Genomic DNA, 27847 nt, shown 5'->3' with positions numbered 1-27847 from the left:
TAATGAATTATGAATTGGTGTATAATAATAACAGGAAGAGCTGTGGGCTGATATGTTGCTCTCCTTGTAAAGATACATTGTCGTGCTTCTCTGTATTCTCCCCCCCTTGTGTGTGAATACAGTTACAGTGATCTGTTCCTTTCCTTCCCCCCCCCCCCCCCCCCGGGGTCCGCTTGCTGACAATGGCGGAGAGCGGCTCAGGCTCAGCTCTGGGCCCTGGTTCGGGCCGGGATGGATGCTGCTCCTCCTCCTCCTCTAGCCCCAGCCCGGCTGGGAAAAGTCAGGCAGCCCCCGGGACCGCGGGCGCTGGGGAATATTGTCGGAAGGTGCAGGAGTGGCTGTGGCAGTATTACAGCTACGTGCAGTGGCAGAGCTGGATGATGATGATGGCCCCGCTGCCTCCCTATTGCCCCTTCCCCGGCGGCGGGGCCCGGCCGGGCGAGGGGGAGGAGGCCGCCACTACCACCACCCTGCCCGGCGCCTACAACCCTTTCCCGCTTTACCCTCCCTATTTTACTCTGGGGGTGGCCGCAGCGGTGCCGCCGACTCCGGGTGAACAGCCTCAGCAGCAGCAGGAGGTGGCGACAGCTTCGGGGAACGGTGTCAGGCTGCCGGCCACCAATGCACAGCAGCAGCCGGCGGCAGGGAATGTGCACCCCAGAGGTAAGAGACAGCTACTGAGGGGCTAAATTTTCCAGTTACCGGGGCCAAGCTTCACAAACAAGGTCTCCAGTGAAGTCAGCTGCTGAAATAGGGACACACAGTTCTTTTTCCATCACAACACTTTGCAGTAATGCCTGTTAATGCACCATAAAAATGTGTGATTGTTACTTTGAGCGCAACTCCTGGTAATGCGCTCGGATTTGGAGCTGTTGGACTTTGCAACCCTAAACTTGTTCTATTTAAGGCTCACTTAAAATTCACTTCTAGCTTTAATCATTGTTTCCTGTGCACAACAACAACCTCTTTATTTTAAATCTTGTGTGTGGTATGGTGGGAATGTCGGTGAATGTTATCTATGAAGCTTGAGGTGCGTCACTTCTGCAAATTGAAGATGGTGAAATTCTGAGTGTCACCCAAGGGTTATTAGTACAAGGATAGGCCATTCGGCCCCTCAAGCCTGCTGCAGAGAAGATCTGGCTGATCTGATTATGATCTCAATTCCACTCTTGCCTGCCCACCCCTTTCCCATGACCCTAGTCTCCCATATAAAGCTGTCAAACTCAGCCTTACATAAATTAAACTCTCCATACACCTGACGAAGAGGGAGTCCCCTCGAAAGCTTGTGAGTTTACTATCAAATAAATCGGTTGGACTAAAACCTGGTGTTGTCAGACTTTTTGCTAAATTAAATGGCCCAGCCTCCACCATTAATGTAAAGTTAAAGTTTATTTATTGGTCTCAAGTAGGCTTATATTAACACTGCAATGAAGTTACTGTGAAAATCCCTTAGTCCCAAGATCTGCCTGTTTGGGTATACTGCAGGAGAATTTAGCATGGCCAGTGCACCTAACCAGCACGTCTTTTGGACTGTGGGAGGAAACTGGAGCACCAGGAGGAAACCTGCACAGACATGAAAGAACGTGCAAACTCTGTAGAGGTAGTGACCAAGTCGGGAATTGAACTAGGTCTCAGGTGCTGTGATGCAGAAGTGCTAACTGCTGTGCTGCTTTCTGTGATACAGAATTCCTCTCTTCAGAGGAAACAAACTCCTCTTCATCTCCATCTTCCCAAGGTGAGCATTTTGTCTTTTGAGAAAAGTTTGCTCCTATACTCATTAGAGTTCCGGAGAATGAGAGGTGGTCTTATTGAAGCATACAAGATTCTGTGTGGATATTAGGGTAGATGTTAAGAGGATGTTCCTCCTCAAAGAGAAATCTACAACTAGGGGGACATAGCTTCAAAATAAGGAATTTCATAATTAAATGGGAATAAGGCGGTTTATTTGTGAAGTTCCCTTCCCCAGAGACCAATGATGGCTGGGTTATTGAATATATTCAGGGCTGGGTTAGAGACTTTTATTGTCAAGGATTTTGGCAGGAAAATGCATTTAAAGCCACAGTCAGATCAGTCATGATCTTATTGATTGATGGCGCAAGCTTCTACTTCTCCCTTATCTTGTGTTTTTATGACCCCTTATCATGAAAGCTATTCCAGATTACTGCATGATCATTTATGTATCCTACTCAATCCCCTTGCAATAGAGCCAATGTTCTGTTTGCCTGCCTAATTACCTGCTGTAACTGCATGCTAACTTTGTGATTCATGTACAAGGATACCCAGATTCCTCTATACCATGGCATTCTGCAGTTTCTCCATTTAAACAATACTCTGCTTTTCTGATTTTTTTCCTGCCAAGGTGGACAGCCTCACTTTTCCCACATTATACTCCATCTGCCAAATTTTTGTCCACTCGGTTAATCTATATTCCTTCGCAGACTCCTTGTTTCCTTTTCACAATTTGTTTTCCTATCTGTCTGTATTATCAGAAAATTTGAACACTCCAAATCATTAATACAAATTGTAAATACCAATAGTTGAGGCCTCAACACTGATCCTTGACACTCCACTAGTTACATCTTTTAGTGACGTTTCTGAAAAATGTAACTTTAATTGAAACCATGTTAAGTGACTCAGATCGTTCATCATGACTAATATAAAAGCTTTAGTTAGACTCTGTAGGACCTTTCCAGTCAGAAGGAAAACATGATCCCCTGTAAGTTTGAATGCTAAAAATTGCTAAGTGAATATATTCATAGAGGAATAACTTTTAAATTTAAAAATAAATGTTATCTATTTGATTTGAGTGCTGTTAGTTGCTCCTCTCACTCTGACTTGCAGCACATCATGCTCCCTGGTCTTCCCACTGGCTGCCTTTCCAATCACCAACCATCCTGGTATTACCCCTCCTGCTCACTGCTTTGCTTTTCCTGAACCCTTACTGTAATTTCTTACCTGCCCTACTAACATTCCTCACTATTTTGAACACCTCTACTAAATTACCCTGTGCTCAGGAAAATCAGTCCCAACTTCTCCAGTGTCCTCTCTTACCAAATGTCCCTCATCCCTGGTGATCTTGATGAGCTCTGCTGCTCTCTTTTCAAAGCCTGTGCATCCTTCCTAAAGTGTGGTATTCAAAATTGGACACACTACTCTAGCTGAGGCCTATCCAGAAAATTATAAAGGTTCAGCACAGCTTCCTTTTTTGCATTCTTCATCTCTATAAAACCAAGGATTTAAGTTGTTTTAATGGATATATCAACTTATGCCCACTCCTTCAAATATTTCTATATGTACGTCCGTACTACTTTCTATTTCTACATCCCCTATAAAATTGTGCCATTTAGTTTTTAATGCCTCTCATCCTTTCAACCAAAATACCGTTGTATTGCTAGAGTGTTCTGTGAACCAAAAAAGCAACTTAGTTACAAGAAGTTTCTCCACATAGATCTGATCTGTACTGAATCTTGTTGGAGCTACTATTTTGATTTTTAATGCCTAGTTGTGCAGTTCAGGTTGAAGCCTATTTGGAACATCTGTGCACTTGAATGTGTTGCAGTTGTATTCAGTTAGCTCATCTATTACATTCATAAAACAGCAGTAAATCAGAACCGAATAGGATCAGGAATCTACAAAGGAAAGACTAGCTGATTCAAACAGGATCATTTAAAACAATTGAAATAAACTTATTCACTTCCCAGGTTGTTTCTCATGACCTTCATTTGGATTTAACAGCTAGCAATCTATGCTTATCAGAGCAACAACAATTAGCCACTATCTTACCTCAGGATATCCTATTTACTGTGGCTGAACTTTGCAGCTTTTAAGGGCATGCTGGCTTAAACTCTGCTCCATCTTAATCACAGACTGCTTTCCCCAGGCAGGTGGAGAGCTGTAAACTAATTTGTGTGTGTGTGTGATTTAGAAATCCAAAACAGAAAAGTTGAGACAGTAGAAAGTGTAGCAAAATGGGTAAAGTCCAGCAGAGTTTGGGGTGGGGGGGGGGACAGAGTTTACAGTAATAATGCATCAGTAAGAAAGATTCATGCAGATAATACAAAAATGAAATTAAGTATCTTTATTTGAATGTGCATAGTGTCTGCAATAAGCTGGATGAGCTAATGGCACAGGTTGAGATAAATGCTTTAGATCTAATAATTATTACTGAGACGTGCTTATGGTAAACAGGATTAGGAAATAAATATTCCAGCATTTCAAAAGGCAGCTTGAATGGAGGAGTAACCCTGATTGTAAAAGATGTCATGAGGATGTTAGAAAATATCTTGGCTTAGTGATTCTATATTTTGATCTTCTATCAGTGAAGTTTAAGAATAGTGAGAATCAAAAAATGCTGGAAAATCTCACAGGTCAGACAGTATCTGTGAGGAGAGAACAGGACCAGTATTTCAAGTCTAGATGACCCTTTGTCATCTAGACTTGAAACATTGGCTCTGTTCTCTGCCCACAGCTGTTGTCAGATCTGCTGAGATTTTCCAGCATTTTTTGTTTCAGATTCCAGCATCTGCAGTATTTTGCTTTTATCTAAGGATCAGAAAGCACTGGTGTGAGTAGGTTATAGGAGTGGTAGTTATCCCATTGAGTCGATTGCTTTTGTTACATGCTCCAATGTAATGAATTGTGGGGGCTCTAAACTTGATATAATCTGGACAAGTCAAGTTGGCACAGATGGTTTGGAAGTTGCTTTTGCAACAATTTCTTCGAGCAATATGTTTTGGAACCAACTTGGGATGAAGTTATTTTAGATCTAGTAATGTACAATGAGGCTGAATTAATCAGCAATCTCATAGTAAAAGTTCTGCTGGGAAAAAAGTGATCGGTTGAATCCCGCAATGTGTTTGCGCGACATACTTCAACCACTAACAGGAATCTTGCATCTCATTCCTCTGAGATTGATGAGTTTAAGTTATTTAAGATTGATTGAGTAAATAGTCTAAAAGATGTGGAGGAAAATAGTCGGTCAGAAGCATTCAAAGAAAAATTCAGATTGTTAAACAAAAATACTTTCCATTGAAGCACAAAAGCTCAGCGAGAAAGATACATCTGTGGCTTACTAAAGAGATTAAGGATAGTATTAGATTAAGAATATTGGGAATTATATATAGTACAGGTAGTGCATCTCAAAATCAGCAAGTTTGGAACTGAACCCATGCTGGATTTCAAATCTTGCTGGTTTGAAACAAAAGATCTGAGGCATTTCAGTGTCTGTGATGGGATTAGATAAAGATTGAAGTGATCAAATGTAAGGATGAAACTGGTTAGTGTTTTGGTAAGGCCACACATTTAAAACTGCTTTTGCTGAGTTATTGGAGCATGAGAGAAGCACTTGAGATGGAAACTGCAGTGACGTGCAGCGCCATGTACTTTTCCAAGCTGGGTTTGGTGAGGCAATAGTCACTCAGACCACAAAGTGAGAAAAGCCAGGTGCACATGTTAGATAACTGTTTGTCATGCCACCATATGAATATAAGAACTCCACACGAACTGGTGATGTTTTTTCACTCCTTTAATAACACTTAAAATTTTTGTGTTGTCCATTTAAAACATTCAATTTTCAGACATCACCAGTTTTTGAATAACTGGATTTGAGATTCTGTCATTGTAGTTAGTTTGACATTAGTCACTGGGGAGGTGCTAGAATCTATTAAGGAAGTCTTGCCATGATTTCAAAGTGAATTGATTATGTTCAGCCAAAGTCAACATGGTTTTATTGAATTGAAATCTTATTTGACAAATATATTGAGTTTTTTTAGAATGTTGTATACCTGGATTTTCAAAACTGAAGCTGCCACTCAAGTGGTTGATAAGTTAATGGCTTGGAATTGGAAGATAATATATTAGCATGGTAACTGATCACAGGAATAAAAGAAAAGGGTTAAGCAAGCTGTGATTCATTGAGTGATGCAAGGATCAATGATTTGGATCTAGAACTCTCAAGTTCAGTCTAAGGCTGTGGGGCCAGTCATTTAGGACTGAGATGAGGAGGAATTTCTTCTCTCAGGGTTGTGAATCTTTGGAATTCTCGATCGCGTTGGGCTGTGGAAGTATCTAAGTTTTGTTACCAATACAATGTTTGGGGAGATGCAAGCTGTGAGGAAGGCACAGGCAGAAAAGAGAGACAGGGTTAGGAAGTGGGCTACAAAATGGAATATGATGTACGTAGGTGTGAAGTTATTCACTTTGGTTGTAATAGAAAAAAATATTTTAAAGCTAAAATTTATAAATGTTGGTGTTTAGCAGAGCTTGGATGTACTTGTACGAGGAATGCAGGAACTTAGCATGCAGGTTTGCAATCAATGAGGATGGTGTATTATACATAGGCCTGCTTTCCAAGGGGATTGCGGTACAAGAGGTCTTGTTTTGATGAAATCACGCCTGGGGTACTGTGCCAAGTTTTGGTCTCCACGTAAAAGGAAGCAGGTACCTGTCAGATGGTGCAGTAATTTGAATCCTGAGATGAGAGAGTTGTCCTATGATGAGAGGGTGCATGATTTAGTTCTATATTATCTAGAGTTTAGAAGAATGAGAGATGATTTCATTGAAATATAAAAGATTCTGAAGAGGCTTGACAGAGTAGACATGGAGAGGTTATTTCCCCAGGCTAGGCAATCTAGAACTCTCAGGTGCAGTCTCAGGATATGGAGCCAGTCATTCAGGACTGAGATGAGGAGAAGTTTCTTCACACAGGGTTATGAATCTTTGGAATTCTCTATCCCAATGTGTTGTGGATGTTCCATGATTGAATACGTTTAAAGCCGAGATGGGCAAATTATTGTTGTCCCAGGAAATCAAGGGATATAGGGAATGGGTGGGAAAGTGGAGTTGAAGCCTGAGATCAGCCATTGTCATTGAATGGCAGAGCAAGCTCAATGGGCCGTATGTTCTGCTGCTGTTTGTCTCTCATGTTCTGGTGTTCATTTATATTTGTTAAAAAATGCTTGAGACACAAACGTTGCTGTGGTTATACAACAATATACCGTGAATTACTTGATCTAAGGTACCAGTTTTTTAACTCTCACCTGTAAGCATAACTTATGATTCGCCATGAGGAATCCCATAGAATGGTCACACGATTAAGCTACCACCTTTTGTACAAGTCTGTTTTATTGCCACGTATGTGTCTGAAAGATGTGCTGGTTTGGTGCATTGGTCATGCTAAACTCTCCCTCTGTACCTGAACAGGCACCGGGGTGTGGCGACTTGGGGATTTTCACAGTAATTTCATTGCAGTATTAATGTAAGCCTACCTGTGACACTAAACTTTTTTTAAAAAAGCCATACAATTCCTCTCTTATCAGTGGGTTCTTGGATGTGAATGATATTCTTTTGGCTGTCAGTAATGGTTGTTTTGCTGTGGAATTGTACAGTGGACAGACAAATGGTGTGTTAGTTGCAGTACTGAAATGATTCATGTTTATAATTTGTTGGGAATGTAAGTAGTATCGCCTATCTCCAGCCTAAAGAGGAGATAGGCTCTTCATTCATTGCTTAATAACTTCTTCTGTCCACTAAAGTTATACTATAACTGTAGCATAGATGCAAAAGTAAATTTTGCTGCACTGATAAAATTAGCTAATTGCTGCATTGTGATAATTATAGATTTAAGAAGCTCATAGAAGATTGGGAATCCAATATGAAAGTTCAGCTTATGTATCAATGTTCTACCTGAACCTATTCTGTAGACACTATGATGGCAAGAGAGACTTCTTGACATATCAGTTGTTGCATCATTGGATTCTGCAAGGCCTTTATTTGGTCTTTTATTCAAATACATGGTCCCTAAAATAAGCCTAAGGAGATGTTGGGGAAATTTTATTTAGAACAGACATGAGCTGCATAGGAGGACCATCACTTGCAAGTTCCCCTCCAAGTCAGAAACTATCCTAACTTGAACGTGTATTGCTGTTCCTTCATCTTGGAGATCCCTACTGAATAGAATAGCATTGTGAAGGCACCTTCACCATGGGCTGCCACAGTTCAGTAAAAATGCTCACCATCTAATGGGCAATAATTCTGGCGTTACAGCAACATCCAAGTACTGAAAAATGTTTTCATGCTCAAATGAGCAATAGTTGTTTGGAATAAACAACTATAGTTGAATGCTCTGGGGATACCAATGTTTTGATTCTATAGTTTGTATATATCCGTGTTCGTATACAGTAGTGTACTTAACAAACTAGCTCATGCTTTGCACTATCAACAAAACACAGCCTAAATATTTGTGATTGCAACGGTACCATGAGAGCTGTTGGTCCTGAATTCACATATGTTTTTGTAGCAGGAAAAAGTGAACTGGCGCAACTATACCTAAACATGCAGCAACAATTCTAAATGTCCATTTGTAAGATTGAGCAGTAAATGTTATGTACTCCATTAACTGCAGATTATATTCAGACAGCATTATCACAAACCGTTCTTTCCATTGTAATCGAGCTGAACTAGTAATCACTCGCTAAATTAGAGTTGCTGGAACATTTAATACACAATGTGAAACTTGGTGTCCAGCTCTATTCCTTCAAGACTTTTGTGTCTCCAGAGGTCACCAGAGTTCATATTTGTGTGCATCTGTTTTTTAGCAGACCACGTTTGGATTTTTTGATTTGATTTATTATTGTCATGTATTAGTATACAGTGAAAAGTATTGTTTCTTGTCTGCTGTACAGACAAAGCATACTGTTTGTGGAGAAGGAAACAAGAGTGCAGAATGGAGTATTACAGTCAATAGCTGGGTTGTAGCGAAAGATCAACTTAATGTGAGGTAGGTCCATTCAAAAATCTGGTGGCAGCAAGAAAGAAGTTGTTCTTGAGGTCAGTTGCTATTTGACCTCAGACATTTCTGTCTTCCTGACGGAAGAAAGAATGGGGTCCTTAATTATGTTGGCTGCTTTTCCAAGACAGTGGAAATGTGGACACAATCAATGAATGGGAGACTGATTAGAAGATTAAAGGAAGATGGAGACCTTAATTTCCTAAATGTAGTATTTGGTTGCAATTAATTATTCTAAACATTGATTTCGCTTTGAGTAAGGAAGTTTCTCTTCTAAATTTTTAGTTTAACTTTATCATCTCTGGTCCTAATTTCAGAGCTAATTGTGAAGCAATAAACTGGAATATACCTTAGATAATTTGAGGTTGTCCCTTTATCCACTTTATTTTCTGAGAATATCAAATTATACACATTTTTCTAGGTTTACACTTGGTATCGGTTTTCCCCCCTCAGTTAAAGTGTCGCTGTTTATTTAGTCTTCGTGGAGTTTGTCATTGAAGAGTATCATTTCTTTCCATCGGCATATGCTCATCACATTCTACATGTTAAATCTCAAGTACACGATCAGGGATGTGTTGTTGCAATATAAAGGGCCTTGGTGACACCTAGAGTATTGTGTGCAGTTTTGGTCTCCTTTTCTGAGGAAGGATGCTCATGCTTTCGAGGGAGTGCAGCGAAGGTTTACCAAGCTGATTCCGGGGATGGCAGGACTGATATGAGGAAAGATTGACAGAGCTAGAATTGTTTTTGCTGGAGTTCAGGCGAATGGGAGAGGATCTCATTGAAACTTATAAAATTCTAATAGTCCTAGACAGGATAAGTGCAGGGAGGATATTCCCGATGGTGGGGAGTCAGAACCAGGAGTTACAGTCTGAGGATTCAGGGTAGACCACTTAGGGCGGAAGTGAGGAGACTTTTCGTCACCCAAAGAGTGGTGAGCCTGTGGAATTTATTACCGCAAGAAGTAGTTGTTGCCAAAACATTGAATGTATTCAAGAGGCGGCTGGGCACAGCACTTGGGGCGAATGGGACCAAAGGTTATGGGGAAAAAGCAGGATTAGGCTGTTGAGTTGGATAATTGTAATGAATGGCGGAGCAGGCTCGAAGGGCCAAATGGCCACCTCCTGCTCCTGTCTTCTATGTTTCAGTGTTTCAAGTGTTGTACTTCATTAGAAGTACAAACATTCTTTCCAAAAATACGAGGGAACGCATACATTTTGTGCTAGGTTATTCTGACTTCTAGCTACATTTCCGGATGTATCACAGCTTGATATGGCTCCTGCTCTGAGCAAGACTGCAAAAAAAACTACAAAGGATTGTCAACGTAGTGCAATCCATCACACAAACCTCAGCCTCCTATCCATGCACTCTTGTCTATACTTCCCACTGCCTCAGAAAAGCAGCCAATATAACCAAGGACCCCACACACCATGGACATACACTCTTCCACTTTCTGCAGTTGGAGAAAAGATACAAAAGTCTGAGGTCATGCATCAACCGATTTAAGAACAGCTTCTTTCCTGATGCCATCAGATTTTTGAATGGGCTTGTATTAAGTTGATCTCTACACCCTAGCTGTGACTGTGACACTATTCTGCATCCTCTCCTTAACTTCTCCCCTATGTACTCTGTGAACAGTATGCTATGCCTGTATAGCGCACAAGAAGCAATACTTCTGTGTACTAATACATCTGACAAATCAAATCAAAGCAATTTACAAGCACTGTAATTGAACTCTGGTGTTATCAGGGTTATAACGACCTCGATTGCTCAGATCGAGCACTTCCGCATGGGAAGTACATGAGCAGGAACTTCAGAGGGAAAGTCCATGTTAAACATAACTGCATTCACTAAATAGTGGCACAAACTCACACATTGTGGGGGAAATGTATTTATTTTGAGGGTGACATTTTCCTGTTAAAAAATTAGCAGTATATCTTTTCATTGACTATATAGGTGCTCCATTAATGTGGGATGATGGAGAAGGAATCTCAAAGCTATAAGCCAACATTTTCACTGGTTTGGAAGCAGTTTCCATGTTCCAGTAGATGCTGCATACAAAATACCTTTCTCTTGTGTATTTATTAAATGTGTGGCATGAATTTCATTTTTAAATCAGAATTACTTTTGTTTCTAAAGGACGTGAATACACTATTCCAACCCTGATGCATCGATTCCTTGCAGAGATGGTGGATTTTTTAATCCTGTTCCTGCTAAAAGCTGTTGTGGTGTTGACTGTGATGCACATCTGTGGGATCAAGTAAGTAATAAAACTCTTATTTATAACTGCAGCTTTTGTTCATAATGTTGTAACACTGGTAAATCATGAAGGGGAGTATATCTATCATTTGAGTTGACCATGAAGGAATCTAAACTGACAGTCACCACTTAAAATTGTCAGTTGCTAATTTAATTTATATTGGAATTGCTGCAATTTTTGATGAGCACCATAAGGTGATGTTTTGATGTCCAGTTTCTGATTCCATACAAGGAAACAGTGCGTGTGTGTGTCCGTGAGTTCAGGATTAATTTGTCCAAGTGATGCTTTGCAATTTTGCTCCTACTTTCAGCTGGGGTAACACATGCCCAATGAAAACAGTGTGAGGAGACGTTCTACACATCCCACTCTCAGGCTTTTAAACAAAATTCAGCTTTTTAAACTTTTTTTTGTGAATATTTCTCATTTAGTTTGGGGCTGGGTGATGCTGTCTAGGTAGATGGATTGCAGATTGGGAATGTGTTAGAGAACTGCAACCTTTCTGAGGAAGTCATAAATTCACAAAAGCTAGAAATGAAATTGTAATAGGTGACACCACCAGTGAAATCCTGTGACTTGCACTTTGGTTTGTGACAAACTGGTGACCCAGAAACATTCTAAACAGAAATATTTTCTCAGCAGATTAATGATCTCTTTCACCGGACCTGTAAGAATGAGTTTTGTTTGAAAAAGCAAAAACTCTTAAAAACGTTTAAAGGTCTGCCTAATGTACTTTTGCTGTAGTTTGTGATAATCTATAGGACTTGGTGTGGTGTAGCATGTTGTAATTTATATGGCCCTATGCAGTGCTGGAGAAGGCGGTGACCTCTAGGTCTCTGTGATACCATGTCATGTGATCTCTAGGTCTTTACTCACTTATATAGAATGTGGTTAAGTAGCTGAGGTTCTTAAGGACTCTATCAGATCAGTATCTTCCAAGAATATGATTTTCAAAAATCCCTTTCCTAGTTACAAGTAAATCCCTTCTTAGTTACAAGTAAGGCTTACGTTAACATTGCAATGAAGTTACTGTGAAATTCCCCTAGCCTTGTTCAGTATAGCTCCAACAGCACAAGAAGCTTGATACCATACAGGACAAAGTGGCCAACTTAATTGGTACTTCTTCCACACCAACAAATAGTGGCAACAGTGTGCAACACCTTCAAGATGCATTGTGGGAAATTACCAAAATTCCTTGGCAGCACCTTCCAAACCCACGACTGCTACCACCTAGAAAAACAAGAACATTAGGCATATGGGAATACCATCACTGGAGCTTCCCCACCAAACCACACACCATCCTGATCTAGAAATATATCGCCATTCCTTCACTGTCACTAGGTCAAAATCCTGGAACACTCTAATGTAACAGCATTGTAAGTGTACCTACACCACAGGGACTGCAGCAGTTCAAGAAGGCAGCTCATCTTCTCAAGGGCAATTAAGGATGGGCAATAAAGACTGGCCTAGCCAGTGATGCCCATACTATAAATGAATTTTATAAAGTTATGATGACGTCAGTTGGAGAATTGCATCTAGTTCTGGGCCCCACACTTCAGGAAAAGATGTGAAGGCATTGGAGTGAATACAGAAAAGATTCACAAGAATGTGGAACTATCTCTGGAACTTCAGTTATGAAGATGGACTGGAGAAGTTAAAACTGTTTGACTTGGAAAAGATAAGGCTGAGAGGAGATCTAATTGAGATGTTTAAAATCATGAGGGATTTGGACACAGAATGTAGGAAGAAATAATTCTCACTCAAGGAGCAAGAGAGGGCACAGATTTAAAGCAGCATAGAAAGCAAAAGTGAACCAAGGGAAAAACTTTTTCATGTGGCAAGTGATTAAGGTCTGGAATGCACAACCCATGAGTGTAGTGGAAGCAGGTTCAAGTTAAATATTCAAAAGGGAATTAAGCTCAAGTGAAAAGGAAGAATCCACTATCTTGAGAAGGTGGGAGAGTGGCATTGTTGAATGGCATGGTCAGGAGTTGAATGATTATGGAGGAACCCAAACTAAACATTGATGAGCAGATTGCTGCTTGATGGCACTGTTGATGACTCCCATTGTTTTACTGTGATTGAGAATAGACTGATAAACTGGTAAATGGATGGGTTGGATTTGTCCTTTTTGTGTACAAGACATTTATGGCTAATTTTCCATATTGCCAGGTAGATGCCAATGTTGTAGCTGTACTGGAACAGCGTGACCAGGGGCTTTGCTCTTGTATTCCATGTCCTCCTTAATAAAGCTGGTCTGTATTATCTACAAAATAAAGAGGGACATAAATCAGCTAGGTAGTCAATATCTTTTCCCAAAGGTAGAGGAGTCTAAAACTAGAGTTTAGACATGGACATGGATTGTTTCAGTATCCGAGGTTTAAGGTGTGAGGGGAGAGATACAAAAAGGTCCGGAGGGGCAGTTTTTTTCAGAGGGTGGTGAGTGTCTGGAACAAGCTACCAGAGGTGGGTATAATTTTGTCTTAAAAAGCACTTAGACAGTCACATGAGTAAGATGGCTATCGAGGGATATGGGCCAAAAGCAGGCAATTGGGACCAGCTATTTGTTTTTTTTAAAAAGCGTGGCTTGGATAAGTTGGGCCGAAGGGCCTGTTCCCTTTCTGTAAAGCTCTGACGCTATGACTGTGCTTTATTTACTGCTCTCTCAACCTGTTCTACCACTCAATGACTTATGAACATATACACCCCCAGGTCCCTCTGCTACTGCTCCACTTTAGAATGGTGTTCTTTATACTGTCTCTATGTTTATACTGTCTTGCTATGAAAATAAATACTCAACATTTCTCCATTGAACTTCATCTGCCACCTGTTTGCCTATTTCACTGACATGTTCCTGTCCTTTTGAAATTCTACACTACCCTCCTTACCTGCAAACTTTGAAATTGTATCCTGAGTCCCTAGGGATTGAGGGTGACTTGCCTCCATATTGTGTTGTCAGTTAACTGAGGAGTCCAATGCAAAACGTTCAGTCTCTCTCACAATTGGGGCAGACAGTGGTTGGAAGAATGGGTAGATGGTGTCCCTGAATTGCCATATGCTTCTTTTGTTTAGCTTCAGTTTGCTCCTGGTGATGAAACGCAAGGCATTCAGCTCCTTCCTAGATGCTTTTTCTCCACTTCAGGTGGCCTTGGGCCAGAGTTTCCTATGTGTAAGTGCAGATGTTACACTCAAAGCCTCCTTGAAAAAGTGCATCTTTAAAATGTTCCTTCTGCCCTCTTGAGACTTACTTGTTGTGTTGAAGGTCTGAGTAGCGCACTTATTTTGGGACTCTTGTGTTAGGCATGTGACAATGTGACACATCCAGCAGAGCTTATAGTGAGGTCAGTGCTGGGGATGCAGGCCTCAGCAACAACATTGACATTGGTGTGCCTAGCCTGCCAATGAATTTGAATTTGCAGGACCTTGCAGAGGCAGTGCTGGTGGTACTTCTCCAGAGTTTTGAGGTGACTGCCATACATAATCCATGTCTCGAAGTGCACGAGAGCATGGGCCTTATACTAAACATAAAGATCTTCTACCAACCTGCCCCTGCTACACAGCACTGCACCTGCACCCATGCACCACATGCACACCATCACACGCCAATTTATTGAATCCATGAGACCTTGGATATCATGGGCCACTTTCCATACCTTGGGAGCCTACTGTCAACAAGGACAGACATCAACGATGCGGTTGAACACTGCCTTCAGTGTGCGAGTGTAGCCTTTGATTGCTTCAGGGAGAGAGGAGATTGAAGGCCAGGACCTCTGATCCAGCTGATGATCTGCAGAGCAGTAGTAATCCCCTATATACCAAGATCTGGATCATTAGTATATTTCAGGAAAGACAATACTGACCCCTGGGAATCTTTACCACAAACCTTCCTTTAGCCTGAAAGAAAATCCGTAAGCCGCTACTCGTGTTTCCTGGCACTCAGCCAATTCTGCATCCATGATGCTACCGTCCCTTTTATTCCAAGAGCTATGACTTTGCTTGCAAGTGTGTCATGTGGCACTGCAACAAATGCTCCCTCTTTTCCCTCAGATTCCTTTACAGCATTTAGCAAGAGATTATTTTCTTGGCCAGCTGTACAGTGTCACTCCTGTGTCTCCATGTTTAAATCTGGTAAGTGGATCAACAGTTCAGAGGAGTTTGATGTCCATTTTGTGGGGTAAGTGGACTGAGAATTAAATCATGAATGACAGTGTTTGGTTGATTTCACCTCTTTCATGATGAGAGATTAGAAAGAAAAATAAATACTCTGCGTATCCTATTCCTCCCATCAAAGTGTATAACCTTAGATTTTTCCACAATATATTCCATCTGCCATGTTCTCATCCACACGAAGTCTGCCCAAATTCCCTTGAAGCTGTTTTGCATCTTCTTCTCACACACATTTCCACTTAAGTTTGCAGATGACACAAAGTTAGAAATATTACATTTGGTCCCCACATCCAAATCATTATATATTGTGAGCAGCTGGGGCCCAAGTACTCCGCAGGCGTGTCGGTCCACCTTGTTGTCTAATGAGGGGCATACACACGGTGGGTCATGCGTGGGCTGCTCTTGGATGTTTCGAGAGTGGCCTAGTACTTCGCGTCGTTGTGTGTGCTTAAAACTGGACCAGCAGATGGGCACCACAACAGCTCAGTGACTATCTCTGCTAGCTGTGCAGATACATGGATTTAGGCCAGTGCCTGTGGGAGTTTGCACATTCTCCCTGTGGTTATGTGGGTTTCCTCCGGGTGCTCCGGTTTCCTCCCAAACCCCAAAGATGTGCTCTTAGGCCGATTGGTGTAACAAATTGTCCCTAAATTATTCTCCCCTGAATCTGGTTTCCAATGGGGGTGCCATACGCATACACACAGGTCAAGGTAGGTGTAGGAAAGTGCTTTAAGATGGTGGCATGGGCTCGTTGGGCCGAAGGGCCTGTTTCCTGTGCTGTGTTGTTCTTTGTTCTTTACTGATCCTTGCAGTACCCCACTAGTAACAGCTTGCCAATATGAGAATGGCCCATTTGTTCCTATTGTTTTCTGCCTGTTAAACAATCCATAATCCATGTCAGTAAATTACCTCCTATCCCATTTGCTTTAACTTTGCTAACCATCTTCCTGCAGAGGACTTTATTAAAAGCTTTCTGAAAATCCAAATCCACCAACTCCCTTTGTCAATTATAATAATAACAACACATTCATCAATCCATGTTGACTATGCACAGTCAGAACATTATTATTTAAGTGTTCATTTATCAAATCTTTTAACAGATTCCAGCATTTTCCCTGCTATTGATATATGGCTAACAGGTCTGTAATACCTCACTTCCCCCTCCCTTTTTAAATAGTGGGGTGACATCTGCTACCTTGTAAACTACAGGAACTGTTCCAGAATCTATAGAATTTTAGATGATTACCAATGTGTCCACTATCTCCATATCTTCTCTCTTTCCCAATTTAAATTCCCCTGACTGCCAGTAATGGATCCCACATTTGTCTTAGTTAAATGTTCCTGTTTTGCATACCTATAGAAGCTTTTTATGTTTTTTGCTAGTTTAAAGTTCTGTTCTTTCTTTCTGTCTCTCGGTCCTCATTTGTTATATTCTAAAATGTGCCCAATCCTCAGGTTTCCTAATATCTTTGGCAACATTTTGGATCTTTTCTTTTAATGTTATACGATCTTGAAATTTCTTTGTTAGTTGGACTTTGTGTTTTGAGTTTTTATGCCTTGAAATAATGTATAATTGCTGTAAATTATGTAATATTCTTTAGAAACTGGCCATTGTATAGGTACAGTCAAACCTTTATTGTATTTCCCCAATCTACCTGAGCCAATTTGTCCCTCATTTTTATGATTTCCCTTTGTTTGAATTTAACACCCTGGCTTAATGTAAAATTCTAAGATTTATGGCCACTCCTCCCTAAAGGTTCTGTTACAACAAGATTATTAACCAACCCTTTCTTATTACATAATACTAGGTCTAAAATGGCCTATTTTCTAATTGATTTCTCAAAATAACTGCTCTAGAAAACCATCCCTAACACACTTCAGAAACATGTCCTTTACAGCATTAGTGCTCAATAGATTTACTCATTCCATATGTAGACTGAAGTCACCCATGAGTACTGCATTACTCATGCTACATGCTTCTTTAATTGCCTGAATACCATGCTCCACACTATCACTACTGCTGGCTATAAACAACTCCCAATGTTTGCTGTCCCTTGTTACCTAACTCCATCCAAACAGATTCAATATTTTGTTCCTCTGGTCTGAGATCCTCCCTTCCTAATGTATAGATCCCATCCCTTCTTATCATCACCACTTCCTTTTCTATTTTGTCTGTCCTCCCTGAGTATAAAATATCCTTGAATATTCACTCCCCAGCCCTGGTCATAATCTAGCCATGTTTACATGATGGAAATTGTATTATTACCCATTTTATATCTGTGTTTAAATCGTCTATTTTGTTGCATGCATTCAGGTAATGCGCCCTAAACTTCATTCTTTTGACATCCCACATTCTAAGCTCAGCTTTGCCTGCCTTCAAACTTTACTTGCTACTTTTCCTTTGAACTTGAGCCTCTCAGGTTCCCATCCACTTGGCAAACATAAGATAAGCTAGTTTAAACCCTCCCAACAACAGTAGAAAGTCTCCCTGTGAGAACTTCTATCTCAACCCTGTTAAAGTGGAACCAGTCCAATTTGTACGGGTCCCACCTGTCCAGAACTGGTCCCAGTGCCTCAGGAGTCTGATTCCCTGCCTTCCTCCTACACCAATTCTCCATCCATGTAATCAAGCGTACTTCCTGTTTCCATGCTCACCAGGGCATAGCACTGGGAGTAAGCCTGTGACTACTGCTTTTGAGTTTCTGCTTTTTAATTTCCTTCCTAACTCCCTCAGTCTGCTTTCAGGATATCATCCACTTCCTGCCTTTGTCGTTGGTACTATTGTGGACCATAACTTCTAGCATTTCTCTCTCTCTCTCTCACTCTCTCTCTCTCACACACACACACACACACACTCTCTGACATCCTGGGAAGAAGGTGTTAACACCTATAGTATTCAGTTATAAAATAAAAAGTCCTAGGAACGTTCAGCAGCTCTGGCAGCACATGTAGGGAGAATACAGTTAATGTTTGAGATTGTGACCTTTCGGTTCTGGTGAAAGGTCACAACTTGAAATGTTAACTCCATTTCTCGCTGCAGGTTCTGCCAGACCTTGAATTTTTTCAGCGTTTTCTGTTTTATTTCAGATTTCCAGCAGCTGCAGTATTCTCCTCATTTCTAACCTGTGAATCTATTACAAAGCAGTGTCAAACAGCTGATTGTAAATTCCCTTAAGTTAGCAAAAACTACAGCATCACATCATGTTGCTATTGTGCACAGTGATAAAGGTGGAGCAGTACTTATGTATGATTTTTAATTTCTTCAGATTGTATAAATGATTTAAAATGTTATGAATAAAGCTTTTGTTAAGACTGAGAATGAATTTTTACACATTATTGGAAGTGGAAGCCCTTGAAGGATTAATATTTCCCAGTGATTGAAAAAGGAGCCCTTGTAGGATTAATATTTTCCCAATGATTGAAAAAGCAAATGTATAGCACTTTTGAGTTTTCTTGCACTTTGTTTTCTCATGGCGATCAGTTATAACTAGTTATAGACATGCATCCTGTTTGTGTTGTGATATGCAGGGATCTTTCCAAATTTGCCCTGAATTATATAATTGAAGAAATTGATGAAGATACCTCACTAGAAGATCTTCAGAAAATGATGGCTGTAGCACTGATGTACAGACTGTTGGTCTGTTTCTATGAGGTAAGGCATTTATAAAGATGGGGTTTGAGAGCAGTAAGCTGGTATTAATGTCATTGTAAGTAACATTGGGTTTAGATTGGTTGTATGTATAGCAGCACAAATAATTAGTTTTGACTTGATCACTGTTGTGGAAACACGGTTATGAGGTTGGGAAGTAAATATTCTTGGGGACAACAGTCAAAAAGACTGTCAAAAGGGAAGAGCAAGTGGTGTGATTCTGCTTAAGGAAGACATAAAGACAGCAGTGAGAAAGGATCTTGGCTCAAAAGATCCAAGAAGTAGAATCAGTATAGATTCGTGCCAGGCAATGACTGTTCCAACAAAGGAACATCTCCCCTTGATGTCTAATATCATTGCCGTGGTTGAATTCCCCAGTGTCCACATTGAGAGGTTAACGTTGACCAGAAATTGAACTGAATCAACTGTATAATTGCTTTGGCTGCAAGAGCAGATCAGACATTGGGAATTCTGTGGCAACTAACTTGTGTCCTGATTTTCCAAAGCCTGTTCACCATCAACAAGTCACATGTGTGACACTCTATTGCCTGGATGAGTGCCCCTCCAACAACACAAGAAGCTTGACACCATTTAATACCAGTTTGATTGGCATCCCATTCACCACCTTCATTATTTATTCCCTCATACTGTGGCAGCAGTATGTACCAAATACAAAATGCACTGCAGCAACTCCCCAAGCTGCCTCCAGCAGCACCTTCCAGGACAAGGCCTCTACCATGTAGAAGGACAAGGGCTGCATGAACAAAGAACAACACAGCACGGGAAACAGGCCCTTTGGCCCAACAAGCCTGCGCCGCCATTTTAACATCGAGTGCCTTCCTCTACCCATGACCTTTGTCTACACCTATTGGGGAAGATTGAGGGAAGACTAATTTAGGGACAATTTGTTACACCAATCAGCCTAAGAGCACATTTTTGGAGTGTGGGCGGAAACCGGAGCACCCAGAGAAAAGCCATGCAATCACGGGGAGAATGTGCAAACTCCCACAGACACTGGCCCAAATCCATGTATCTGTACAGCTAACAGTGATAGACACTGAGCTGTCGTGTTGCCTGTCAGATGGTCCAGTTTAAGCATACACTAACGATGTGAAGCACTAGGCATGAGAGCCCCACTACCTGGAAGTTCCCCTCCAAGCCACTCACTGTCCTGACTTGGGGCTATATTGCTGTTCCTTTACTGTTGCTGGGTCAACATCTTAGAGCACTCTTCTGAACAGCACTGTGGGTGTACCTGTGCCACACAAACTGCAGCAGTTGAAGAAGATAGCTCACCATCACTTCTCAAGTAATTGAGGATAAATAACAAAATCTGCATTCTGTGAAAGAATAAAACAAAGAAATTGGATGGGTGCTTGCAGGGCAGAGTGGGTGAATGTGACTTACTAGAGCTATACAAGGAGCTGGTATGTGCTGGATGGACCAAATGGCTGCCTATGCTTTAGTAGCACCATATGATTTCAACTTTATCTTCATTTTCGCCTTCAGATTGTCTGCCTTTGGGGAGTTGGAGGGGCCACACCTGGCAAGTTTCTGCTTGGGTTACGAGTCGTCTCTTGCGACAGCTCAGTGCTTGTTGCTCCTAACCGGGTGTTGGTGATTCCGGCACAGAATGTCAGCATCTCATCGTAAGTGATGTTAGTTCTGAAAAAATATTCTGCATTTCTTTTCTTTTAACAGCAGGTATGCTCTAATGGAAGGTTATGGAGTTACTGTGATACAGCTCCAGTCTCTATTTGGTAAAATGTCAATATTATCCAGTATTGTACATGGCACTGCTCAAGGAAATTAGAAATGGAATGTTTCACCTCTTGTGGCCAGCATTCCCTCTAAGTTTGCCGCCACTTAAAATTTTTTTTGCAGGATTTGTGCAGCTAAGATATTTCAAAGGGACTGACTTGTGTCTGGACTTCCGGACACTTTCAGATTTTGCCAGTACTATAAAGAAATCACCCATTCATCAAAAAGAAGCTCGACGAGATTCCTTATTGCTAGTGGATAAAACTTATACCTGCCCCTACTGATGGATGAAGCCATTGTGCAGGTTAAATGTTAATTGCTTTGGCTGCAAGAACCGATCAGGCGATGGGAATTCTGTGGCAACTAACTTGTGTCCTGATTCCCCAAAATCTGTTTACCATTGACAACTTAGGCGTGTGACACTCTATTGCCTGGATTAGTTCTGACAGTCAGTTAGCCTGAAGAAGAACATAAAGGAGAAAGGAATTGATAGCTTGCTAGGGCAGGTTGAAGTAATGTGGTAGGAGGCTTGTGTAAAACATGGGTATGTTGAGCAGCATGGCCTCTTTCTATGCTATTTATTTTGGACAAGTCTGGCAGAGTACTAAACAAACTCTCTACATTGTTCCACTATCCTGCTACTCCTACATTTTAAATTTTAGGAGTTCCATTATTGCATGTTATAATAATCGAGTAACCTGAAGCAAAGTCCAGCTTTTTTAAAATTGCCAACTAACTTATTTTCTGAGGGAGGCTCAGCTTTAAGTTTTGACAAGGCTGCATTCCTGTGATATATTGTACAGGATAGAATTTTTGCTATTTTTTTTAAACTGATTGGGTCTGAATTTTGAGCTGTATGATGGTTATTTATAAGCTCTGAAGCCCAGGTAACTTGGTCCTATTAGTACACGTTTTTATTTATTTGAATTTCATGAGCCTGGAAGAGAAAACTGTTCTATCACTTCATTAGTGAATAAATCTTAAATCAAAGCACCAAGATTTGTTTGCATTAGTGACAGGATATATATAAATTAATGACAACAGGGATTTAAGTCCTCAAAGCTCTGTAATACACAACTGTGTAGCTCAGAAAGAGGAGCATTTTATTTATTGCATTAGAATTTGAATTAAACGAGTTGGATTAACTCAATCAGTATAATCATTGAAGGAATTGTGAATTTTATTTCATGCTCTGAGCTTCACATGAGAGGCTTCACATTGGGAATTTAACTGTGGGGGGGTCAACATGACTCAAAGGAGCTCTATCCATTAAAATATCCATGGTGAAATTTCACCAGGTACACTGATTTTTGCAGTCAAATTCCTGATGTGTGCTGAGTTCAAATTACAAGAAAAAGAGTATGTTCCCTATTGCTCATTGTTAAAAAGAAACTTCCAACTATTATATATTGGAATGTGTAAATACTTCATTCTTTTGGATGAATCCAAAACTGGGTCATTTTGAACATGTTTGATACTAATAAATCCCAAAAGGGAATTCGCAAGAAACCAGACAGTGATTGGAATATGGAACTTACTGCCATAGGGGCGTGGCAAATAGCAAAGATGCACTTAAGGTGAGGCTGGATAAGCACATGAGGGAAAATGGAATGGGAGTAATGCTGATAAAGCAAGGTGAAATAGTTAGGAACCAGGCTGACGTGGAGCATTGTAACACTGGCCTGGGCCGACTAACATGCTGCTTTGTTGTAAATTCTATGTAATAGATGTACTGATTGTTAAGAAATTCAAAAATAATGGAAATGGTAAACCAATTTAAAACAGAGGATAAAAAAGAATTGTGGGGAAAGGAAGAAATCTTTCAAAAGATAATCCATATTTATTATCAATTTTTTGTTTGCAACAGGTCGTCAATACGAGCATTGATCAAGAACTTTTCAATTGCCTTCTTTTTTCCTGCCTTTGTTACTTTGCTTTTCTTTCAACACAATCGCACAGCCTACGATATTGTAGCTGGGACTATTGTGGTAAAGAGAAATGGAGCAAGATGAGGACACTGCAAAAGACTTATCGATAATTTTTTCACACTGCTCCTTGATTTGCTGGAGTTCTGCATCATTCAGGAGGAGGAACGGGAGGAAAATACCTGTTGCTGTTCTGGACTGCACGGTGGTTGGTCGTCTGACGAACTGAGTTGAGAATGAACACATTTACAGTAATGTACCTGCCAGTCTAATACAGGAATTAACTTGGATTTGGAAGTTAATCTGCTCCAAAGCTTGACACTGTAACTTTAAAATGTGGATCATGATTGACTCATAAGTTCCACATCAGAAATTTGCACAACTTCAAAATTAATGTCTCAAAATCTTCAAGAAAATAGCATGGTTTGTTTTATAAGTATCAATTGAAAATTTGAAAAAGCAGTGCAGAATTGACTTTGACATTGACAGTGGCTGTTTATTTTAGTCCCTTCATCGTGACACTTCTAGTTTTGGTGGTGCATCTGGCTGCTTTGGAAAGTTTTGCCAAGGAGGAAAACCATTTGCAGCCAATCGATCTTAGAAGCTACAACCAGTGTGTTGATAATAGTTATCAACTTCCCTGTGGAAACATAGTTGGACAGATTTGACTAACGAAGAGATTTTATGTATTGAAAACAAATTTGCAAAAAGGAGAGTTTTTAACTGATATCTTGTTTCTTTATATTTAAAGTATCAATTGTATTTAAAGCTGATGCCATTTCTGCAATAGTAAATCCAAATGCTCAGTATTAAGAATTAATTCAGTTTGGCTCCCTAGGATTTTCATGACTTTAAAGAAAAAATCACTTTCAGTTATATCTATGACATATGACTGTTCCATGCAAATAATTATTTTTTTAAATTGGTGTTCTTGTATACTTGAGTGATTTGTTTTTTGTTTATACTTTTGGGAATTGATACCCTGGTCCCTGAACTTATCACTTCAATGTAACATGGTCTGCATGGATAACTGTTTACACCACTTGCCATTTTATACAGGGGTTGGGCTCCTGTTTTGATTTTATTCTGGGATCTATCGATTGCTAATTCGTGCTGAACATTTTCACACCCATGATACTGAAACTGGTCACTTGTAACAGGTGGGTCAGTTTTTAATCGGTGTGAAATAGCTGTTAGCAATCAGAAACTCTCTTGGGGGGTCAATTATTGTCATTCTAGTGCTCGCCAAACTCCAATAAATTCTTAGGTCCTAAATGCTGTGATTTGAGACGTCAAGTACTTTATAATACTCACTCATAACATTCACTTATATACTCCCTCATGTAAAGGTAGCTGGAGTGTTGATGTTCATGGATATATATTTAAAGGGCCTTGCCTTTCACTTTATTGAAGCATTTCGATTTTTGAATTTTGTCTCATTTTTCTTTTTAATTCTATTTAGCTGAGATGCTTTGTTTCAATTCATTCATGCAACTATTTTTCTAAGAATACGCCAATTTGATCAATGAGAATCCTATTTATGCTCTTTGGCAGAAAAAAAAGGAGCAATGGAGCCATCTGACCCTAAGTTCAGGCACTTCACTTTATCACAGCAAGTGTGTGTGACCACCTGTTCATATCCTCATACCTGTGACTATATAGATGGAGGAGTTCCCTGTGGTAGTGACATTGTGGAATAGTACTGCCTGTAGCCACAGTTAGAATTGTACCACCTGCTTCATGTAGACAGCTAGCCTTGCCAGTGGTATTAATGGTGAGCTGTGTCCTCCAGTTGTTTTGCTTGGCTGTGAAGGCAGCTTTGATATGCTAAGCGTAACTGCTGCTGCTCGAGCACTTTTTTCAGTACTGCCTCCACTTTGACAGCCATTAAACAGTAGATTTAATTGCTGCTCTATTCCAGAGATTTGACCTCAAAATTATTGAGACAGTCAATTGCCAGACATCTTTTTCTTTTACCTAAAACAGTTTTTGCAAAATTTGAAATATATATCAAAACTATAAACTAGATTTTTAAAGGCTAACGGCTAATTTGTCCTCGTGTATGACCATTTGGTATTAACTGGCCATGTCTCTAAATTTCCCCATTATCTTGCCAGGCCTACTATGTGTTGATGAAGCTGACTGCAGCATTGAGTGTGATTAGCACACAAAAGGCCCAGCGGTCAGAGTCAGAAGCCTGATCTACCCCACTTTCTCTATCCTGTCCAATGTGGCTGTGATAGGAAGTGCTTGCAAATACTGAGTGGTGTAGACTTGTGTCTGGGGTGATGGTGATCAACCTTTTGCAAAAATAATTTGTACACATTACAATATTAAACTCGGTTAATGCACATCCTCCTACCTCTCTGGATTTTATAGTTTTTTTCATTTTAATTGCCCCTGGTGTGAATTATTTCTATGGCATTACAGCAAAGCTGTTTCAGTAACAATCAGTCAAAACTGTTTTTGCAAGGAAATCAAATCATAAGGAGGATGTGAATTTGGGATTTAGATTTCTTGGTTTGTTGCGATTACTATATTTTTGTAGTTTTTAAACAGCCACTTCAGTCGAATGTTAATCCTAGTGCTAATTTGGCTATATAATATGTAGTTTTATAAGATGTAAGACTTGCATGTAAATAATGAAATGCTGTGCCAAAAAAAGCCATACATGTTGGTGGAACATTTCTGCTGGAGTTGTCCCAACCTTCAGTCTAACTAGCATCAAATCATACCTATAATACTGATTTAAAGGGTTGTAATAGTATTGAAATTGTCCTCACCCAGAGCTTCAGGGGATGATGTGCACAATGCACACCCCACCCCCCTCTGGCAAACAGAAGCACTCTTAAAGATTACAGATCACCTTTTGGTTTTGCGGTTTGTTGTTACTACTTCACAAAACAATCAATCTATCCAGTGTAGTGTTTGAATTAAAATGTTGGTAGTTATGCAGTAGGTCAGCTTATCTGTTGGTAACATTCTAATACACAGCAAAGAGTAAAATTAATTTCAAAGTTAAAAGTGGATTTTTTTTTCCCAAATCTTTTTCTCAGCAAAGCTGGAAAATTGAACACAGAAATGACAGTTTGACTCTGAAGGAGTATAAATTTCCATCTATTATAGGGACTTTCTACAATGTAGTATTGCAGGATAATTTGCGATGACTTTAAAATTATCAGACCACAACAGATTCTGCAATCTCTACTTTGAGTCTGTGATTCAGATCGTTCAGAATAAAGATATTTTACTGTAACCCCTGAGTTGATAGTTTCACTAGATTCAATCATTTTTAATTTGGTTGAAATAAAATAAATGGCAACTGTTCATCATGTTTGAATTACTGGGTAACTTAGTTCTCCCATTAGCTGGCACCATAAAGTCTTGCTATGCTAAACCAGATGAGCTATGGCCAGAAATCCTGTGGTGACTTGCGTATGTCTAGAAAGACTGGATATTGACATCCAGATAAAGCAAGAGAAAAGACTGATTGGAAAGGATAGTAAATAAAACTTGCACCTACTTTGTGTGCCAACCAGACTAAAGTCTGCCAGGTTAACTAAATTAGTAACATTGGAACCATGTGCTGTGACTGCTGATCAGGTAATTAATGTGGATAATTTCTTCAGTCAGTATTGGCATGGTGGCCTCCTGTGCTGTATGATTCAATATGAACACATTACACAAGGAAATAGTGAAGGGATGCATTGCGATTTCTCTGACAAAGTGAACAAGTTAAATACTGGAAGGCTGAATTTTACACAAATTGTTCAAAAAAGTTCAGATGCTGCAATTTCAAAGTTGCTGTTTATGTAAGTGAGAGCTATGGAACTTATATAAATGCATGCATATGTCGATATATTTGCTCCTAACTATTAAAATCAGTGGTTAGATTGTTCAAACGTGATAGTAATTTGATTCTGCATTGGGATTACACTTAAACTATCAAATTTTGTTTTTAATCATATCCATTTATTCTCTCTTGTATTCTGCCAAATTATTCTGATCAAAGTGAATAAAAAAAACCCATTACAATTTAATTTGATTGTAATGATGACCTTGCATGCTGTCCCATTTTTAATGATCAAATCAAGAATATTTTGTGGAGATTGCAAAGTCGTCCCTTGAAAATGTCATTGGAAAGAATGAATTGTCCTTGGAGGTTTACCAGAATGCAACCTGAACGCCAAAGGTTAAATTATGAGGAGTGATTACACTAACTAGAGTTGAATTCCCTGGAATTTAGAAGTCTAAGGGATTACATGATTAAAGCTTAAGATATTAAGGAAAGATAAGATTGACAGAAACTAGAGAGTATTTTCACTTGCAAAGCCTAGGACCAGAGAATCAGATCTTTCACGAATGAAATTAGGAAATGCTTCTACCCTTAATTCTCCTCTGTTAACAGCAGATAATACACTTAATTGTTAATTTGAAACCTGGGATGAATGATATTTCTCACCTGTTTTTTTTTCTTCATACCCCTTAATTATGTAGAGTGAAGTAACCATATGGCAAAAGAGGCTTGGGAGGTTAAATGACCTGTCTGTTGTGTCAGTCTTTGATTTATAATTTTAAAATTGTGATGGAACTCAGTGTTGAGAATAAGCAATGACAGTGATACTGAGGATTGCCAAAGATGTCCCAAACCATATTCTCCAGCCTTGAAATCATACTTGAGCATTGTGAGTAATTTTGAAAGAATGGTAGGAAGAAGCTGTCTCCAGTGGTAGAGTACTACCAACTATTGGATACAGATTTATTCTTTGCATTCTTGGCCCAAAGGCAGGTCCAATCCACAAATAGATGTTGCTAAAACTTGCATTTAACATTTAAAAATCATTGCAGTTTTTCTGTCACTTCCCCAGATATACTTTGATTCCACCTCCCCGTCCTCCTAGTTTCACAGCAATGATGGCGTTAAACTGTGGGTCACAAGTGCTGTGATTGTTGGAGCAGAATTTGCAGATTTTGATTTCAAAACTAGATTTTATTTTGGAAAATTCTTACTCGAGTAGTTTGTTCAAGGACAAACTTGATACTGGTCAAAAGTTTTTACACAGGTTATCCATTGGACAGGAGGTCACAGCACCACAAGGAATAATTGCTGAGTAACAAATTTCTTAAAACAAACTTTAAAAGTGTTAATGGAGTCAGTTTAAAGATGTAACGTTTGAGTCAAAGTTCTGATATTTATACTAAACATAGATTGTGATTGCAAACAGCCAAGGAGAAGATAATTTATCAACCAACTTTCAATATTATTCACTTCTAGAATATTAAATTTGATTTCACTATTTGAA

At 39.8% G+C, this 27847-nt stretch overlaps 1 protein-coding gene across 1 annotated transcript; it reads left to right on the top strand.

The window, feature by feature from the left end:
- Window positions 1-165: 165 nt before the first annotated feature.
- On the top strand, window positions 166-27847 carry fam8a1b (family with sequence similarity 8 member A1b). The gene is made up of 5 exons (XM_080204133.1): window positions 166-663; window positions 10925-11045; window positions 18738-18861; window positions 20368-20507; window positions 22487-27847. The coding sequence occupies exons 1-5, from the start codon at window positions 183-185 to the stop codon at window positions 22629-22631; spliced, it is 1011 nt and encodes a 336-aa protein (XP_080060259.1). The 5' UTR covers window positions 166-182; the 3' UTR covers window positions 22632-27847.

Source organism: Carcharhinus amblyrhynchos, chromosome 2, assembly GCF_965287045.1.
Source record: "Carcharhinus amblyrhynchos chromosome 2, sCarAmb.v2.hapA, whole genome shotgun sequence".
Classification (NCBI taxonomy): Eukaryota; Metazoa; Chordata; class Chondrichthyes; order Carcharhiniformes; family Carcharhinidae; genus Carcharhinus; species Carcharhinus amblyrhynchos.
The sequence above is the reverse complement of the archived record's forward strand: the minus strand, read 5'-3'. Positions and strand labels throughout refer to the sequence as shown.